At 38.8% G+C, this 6293-nt stretch overlaps 1 protein-coding gene across 1 annotated transcript in view; it reads left to right on the top strand.

Moving 5' to 3' along the window:
* Positions 1-3262: 3262 nt before the first annotated feature.
* The window catches only part of LOC107551363 (complement factor H-like), an 8672-nt gene continuing 5641 nt past the window's right edge, over positions 3263-6293 (top strand). Inside the window, exons 1-2 of the mRNA XM_016232940.1 lie at positions 3263-3325; positions 4657-4699. Coding sequence (XP_016088426.1) covers positions 3263-3325; positions 4657-4699 — 106 coding nt within the window. The remainder of the gene's footprint in view (positions 3326-4656; positions 4700-6293) is intronic.

Here is a 6293-nt window from a genome sequence, read left to right as displayed (position 1 = left end):
CTTTGATTGGCCATTGCATTAATAAACTCATTGGAATCGTATGTTATTGGTTGTAATGCTCACCGCTGTAAAAACAAAAAAACTAAATTTAGTTTTTTTGTTTTATTTGTTGGCCCTAATATGCACAGTTAATTATTCATTTATTTATCACAAGTAATCATCATTACAAAAAAAAAACACTCCACTGTTATCACACATAGCAGAATTTCCTCATATCGTGCAGGACAATTAGAAAGGTAAAATCAATGAAAATCAGTGGATATGTCTGCTATGATAGGATAGGTGTGTTAAGGCCAGTTGGAGCTAAACTCTGCAGGGCATTGGCAGAGAGTCTCTGTCCTACAGAGTTGTTACTTTGCACATGCTTTTTGATCATTACAAATAATAATGTAAAATTATTTTCTTAGAATAAGAGATATGCTGTCTCTCGCATCACATACATTATCAATAGTTAAGTATGTGGTCTTGAAGAGGATCCTTTTTTTTCTCTCATTTGGACTCGGTCTTGAATTGGACTGGAACTTTTGGACTTGGACTTGACTTGGACTCGAACCTCTTTGGACTCGGTCTTGACTCGGTCTCGACTAGTCCTGGTCTTGGACTTGTCTTGGACTCGACAAAGCTGGACTTGACTACAGCTCTAATTTAAACAGAGAGAGTGTGTCTGAACCCCGAACGTTATCAGGAAGGCTATTCCAGAGTTTGGGAGGCAAATGCGAAAAAGCTGGACCCGATCACGAACGGACCGAGAGGGGCCCCACGTCAGCTACGGATGGCCCTGAACTCACTACATTAAAAGCATGCTAATTTTGTTTCAGAAATTAGATGTGAAGTTCCACATGACCAGCATGTGATCACTTAGAAATCAAAACAGTGCTGCTTTTTTTTTTTTTTTTTTGCATTTTTATTTACAGTCCGGAAGCGTAGGGCACAAAGTAACGCGGGGTTAGTTGTAACACATGTGGTTTAAAGATTTCCACACATGCTAGCTTAACAAAATGTACAGTATTTACTAGTTACCATATCAGTATTTTGAAGATATCGCTGAACATTTATTTTACCATAGTAAAATTAAATTTCTGGCTTAAGTACATTTTTCATCTCAGTTTTTATTATTAATTTAAAGTGAGACAACTCTGCTATTATTTACATCTCCAATTTGTTTTTTTTTATCAGTTTAGATAGTTTTTTAATGCTTCAATAACTAGCAGAAGACACAAACCAGTTTTAATTTCCAGTTGCGCAGATGTTGTAAAGACATTGTAACACTATGCTTTTCTATGACATTAGTGATGTAATTTACACTATTTACTTTAATTAATTTTTATGAGAAATGATGAGAAGCAGGTGAATACAGACTACAGTCAATGTTTAATGTTCAGAAATTATTATTTCAAGGCATGTAAAGCATTTTGGCTCGTTTTTGTGGGCCGTCCCAAGCCTGGTTGCAATGTGTTCATTGTCAAACTCAAAAATCGGATTATTTTTCATTCTTAAATAACGGCATCATTTTATTTGAAAAAATAATAATTATTTTATTTTATTGACAAAATTTTAGTTTGTCTTGTATATTTTTTTCATGAGATCAGATAACATTTTAAATGATGTACAAATCTAGTGTCGAACTGGGTCTTGTTTATAAAACATGCATCACCGAAATGACGGGAACAAACAAACACACTTGCGGAACTGCATTGCTGCCCCAGAAATAGTTTATAATACATAAGGAATTGCAGGTGAATACAGACTACAGTCAATGTTTAATGTTCAGAAATTATTATTTCAAGGCATGTAAAGCATTTTGGCTCGTTTTTGTGGGCCGTCCCAAGCCTGGTTGCAATGTGTTCATTGTCAAACTCAAAAATCGGATTATTTTTCATTCTTAAATAACGGCATCATTTTATTTGAAAAAATAATAATTATTTTATTTTATTGACAAAATTTTAGTTTGTCTTGTATATTTTTTTCATGAGATCAGATAACATTTTAAACGATGTACAAATCTAGTGTCGAACTGGGTCTTGTTTATAAAACATGCATCACCGAAATGACGGGAACAAACAAACACACTTGCGGAACTCCATTGCTGCCCCAGAAATAGTTTATAATACATAAGGAATTGCCGCTTTCATATATTGAAAAATATGTGATAATATATTTACTTATATATCACAATATATGTAATTGTATGTAATATGTATGTAATAGTATAAAATTTGAATAAGTTTTAACTCTTTCTTCCATTTTGTATTTTTGGGTAAGAATAAGAAGCACTTCATCCGTGTCTTTCATTCTAACATAAATTATTTTTGGAATCTGCATCTGAAATAGTATTTAGATGTATGTACACAGTTTAATGTAGGTCTATCTCAGAGGGGACATTGATGCATTTAACCTGCAGTTACAGATGGATAAATAATGTTTTGTTTTTAACATAAAATGTTAAATACTGATATTTGAAATGATTTAAAACATGAAAAAAATAGTAGAAATGTGAAATTAAAACCGACAGTAGGTGACAGCAAGTTACTGTTAATGAGTGAGTTATTGAGATTCAACCGAATCATTCAAAAGACTGATATATTGAGGAACAAAGCATTTGACTATGTTAATGACTGAATCACTGAATCATTTATTCAACCGATTCGTTAAAAAAGCTGATTCATTCAATAAGTAAACATCGTCCATTGCTCAGAGATGCAAAACAGTGCTGTGATCTATGTTTGGAACTATTTTCTTTGGCAAAATTGAGCAAAAACAAGCAATATTATGTCTAAAATGTAAGTCACTTATTGCTTTATTGAACTTGTATAAAATGATTATTAAATGTGTTATCATGCTAAAAATCTGCAGAAAAACGGTACTCCTTGTGTCAAGGGGCCGTAAAAGAGCACCGTAGAAAAAACAGGGTCTGGGTCCAAGTGCTGGAGAAACTAGATTTAATCAACAAAAACAGAAACAAAAAACAACTCAACCAAGAACAGGACCGGGATACAAATACGGCAACAGAAAGTGCTCGCATCCACAACCTACAAACAAGAAATACAACTAGCATTACAGTAATTCAGCCAGGAAGAGTGGTGAGTGAAAGGAGAATATATAGTCTGTGACAATGGGGAACAGCTGAGGGTGTAAGTCCGTGAGAAGTCCGTGTGCTGGAGGGGGACCTGGGGACTGAGGCAGAGCAAGCGGGATGGGGACCCAGGGCAGAACCAGCGGCCACCACAGCGGTGTGTGTTGAGCTGTCATCTTGGAACGGGCAATGGCGGGCTCCGCCGCTTTGGGAATCCCAGAGGCGAGCACTGCCACTTTGGGAAGACCAGAGGTGAGCTCCGCCGCCTTGGAAGTGCGAGCGGACACCGCTGCTTTGGGAGATTTGTGAATGGACACCGCCGTTTCGGGAGCTTTGTAAGCGGACACCGTCGCCTCGGGGGAACTGTGAGCGGACACCGCCGCCTCGGGGGAAGTGTGAGCGGACAGCGCCACTTTGGGAAAGCCTGAAGTGAGTTTCGCCGCCTCGGAGAGAGTACTAGTGGGTTACGCTGCTTCGGGAAGGCCTGAAACGAGCTCTGCCGCCTCGGAGGGAACATCAGCAGGCTCCGCTGCTTCGGGAAGGCCTGAAGCGAGCTCCACCACCTCGAAAAGAACATCAGCGGGCTCTGCAGCTTCGGGGAGGCCTGAAGCAAGCTCCGCCGACTCGGAGAAGCTACTAGCGGGCTTCGCGAAGGCCTGAAACGAGCTCTTCCGCCTCGGAGGGAACATCAGCGGGCCCCGCCACTTCGGGAAGGCCTGAAACGAGCTCTGCTACCTCGGAGGCAACATCAGCGGGCACTGCCACCTTGGGAGCATTGTAAACGGGCACCGCCGACTACACAACTACCATTACAATAATTCAGCCAGGCAGAGTGGTGAGTGAGAGGATACTATATAGTAGACCTCTGGTGGTGATAGGGAGAAACACAGGACCTGGACCCCTGACACCTTGTGTGATGTAGATTAAGTTAACTATAGCCTATTAAATTATATACAGTATATATAAAAAGCATACAGAAGCATTTTTGTTTAGAATGCCCGGAATTTTGAGTTTTAATAGACTACTAAATCAACGTGTGTGCACTCTGTGTGTGATTTGGTGATATAACGTTAGCCTACTTGATAATGTCAGATCGCACATCATTACAACAACACTTACAATATCGCAGACGATGCTGTATCGCACACCCCAGCCTCGACTTGAGTGGAAAATGAATCATCTGTGGTTGTGCGCCCACTTGTTTGCACATGAGCAAAGGTGTTTTTAGGAGTCTAACTTGAAAGCGCCAGACCACTGATTCGTCAAACCTGCTTGCTTGCAGTTTGTGTTATTCTGACTATTTTGTAGTAAGTAACGAATATGCTTCGGGGAAATGTATCGGAGTAAAAGTATACATTTTAATTAGGAAATGTAGTGGAGTAAAAGTAAAATTCGGCTGAAATATAAAAACTCAAGTAAAGTATAGATACTCCCAAAAAAATACTTAAGTATTGTAACTAAGTATTTTTTACTACAAAATTGAATAATATGGATAGACCTAGGCCTATAATCTTGTTTACAAATGCTTGGTTAATACATATGACAAGATGCATGTGTAGGGTGCATCTTGTCATATTTCTCAGAGTGGAATACGGGACGGACAGGCACCCCGACCCCCACTACAACGTAGCATAAATATATCTACACATAATGATAACGTTAGCTATTAAAGAATTTGATGTCTTACCTTAACATGCAGATAAATGGGAACAAGAGGGTGCATCAGCATCATCAATGGTTGATGTTTTGTACTTTTCGCTGGAAGAAATTTTTGCCAGTGTACGCTTGTCTTTCACGAGTTTACAGTAAAATTCAGAGCAGTCCGGTCCAAAATTAATATGTATGAAAAGCATTCAGAGCGGCCAGAGATAAGGCTTCGAAATTGAGTGACTTTATCCCCATCTCACAAAATACATCTGACCATCTATCAGACACAGCCACCTTGTTTGTGTTCCACTCAGTGATGTGACAAGTAACAGCATTTTTTGCACAAGCCCACTCATCAAAGAGCTTGGTTTCGTCAATCAAACTGAGAGCAGGTATTCTGGAGTAGAAGCTGCTGAGGCTGCTCTGAATGTCTCTCTACTCTGGGACACTTCTCAGTAGGGCCCACTCAAGTTCTTTTGTATTCTCCAATGAGCAGCTCCAATTATTGATGTAATCCACTTATGCTGAAAAAATTTCTCACTGCACAAAAGAAATCATCTGCTTGCATGTCACCAGCTTCAACAAGGGTGTCTAACTGCTTTTTAATGTCAGAGGGAATAAATAATTCCTCCAGCCTGGCCTGCAAGATTTTTCTCAGGTCATGAATGTGGAAAGCGACTTCTGTGGCAGATATATGGTCTTGCTCTATTGTCTCCAGTGCACGGTGAAAAGTGAAAATCTGCTTAAGTACAAATCCAAACCAAAGTTTTGTCCAAGGGTTGCTGAATGTGTCTCGTAGAACTTTTGGCCATTTTTCTTGAGATAGAAAGCATGCACGCAGTCCATCAAAAAGGTGCAGAATTCGTTCAAGACCAAGAGAGGACCAAGAGAGTCCATGCTGGAGTAATTTCTGATAATCCAGCTCCCCAAAGTCACAAAACTTGTTGAGCTCCTCTACACGCACTGTGTAGATATGAAAGTATTTGTATACCTTTGTAATGTCTTGATTACTTCATTTTTGGGAATTAATTATTATAAATTAATTCAGGGTTTGAAAGGACTCGGATCTGAAAATTCGAAGTCCACCTGATTAGAACTGATTTCAAATTTCAATAGTTTACACCTTATCAACGGTCGTCCAGCGAGACGTTAATATCAGTGTATCTTAATCTGACTGTGTATTTTCCTTGGCCACAGGATAATACAATTATGATAATTTGTAAGCTCTTAGAGAGGTAACGTGATCTTTGGCAAGGGTTTGACTTTAAAATTATATGACACCAGACAATGATTCTTTATAAATGAAACATGAATTTTATTGGCTATTCTAGATTACATCAAAACTAAGCTAAAACACACATACGCACACACACACACGCACATATACAGCTCAGAAAATTGAAGGAATGAGTTAACGGAGTTGCATGAAGTTTCAAAGTTCTAACTCGTTTTCACGAGTGGTTTTAAATTCAGCCTGACAGAATTCACAAAGCAGATATTTTGTCTTAAGTTTACCGCTTAAATCAATCATCAGCGTCAGTTCAGCAGATAGAAGATTTTGTTTGTTTACTTG

This window comes from Sinocyclocheilus grahami, unplaced genomic scaffold (genome assembly GCF_001515645.1).
Source record: "Sinocyclocheilus grahami isolate Dianchi unplaced genomic scaffold, SAMN03320097.WGS_v1.1 scaffold422.1, whole genome shotgun sequence".
NCBI classification, from domain to species: Eukaryota; Metazoa; Chordata; class Actinopteri; order Cypriniformes; family Cyprinidae; genus Sinocyclocheilus; species Sinocyclocheilus grahami.
Note: the sequence above shows the minus strand (reverse complement) of the source record. Positions and strands in the feature narration are given on the sequence as shown.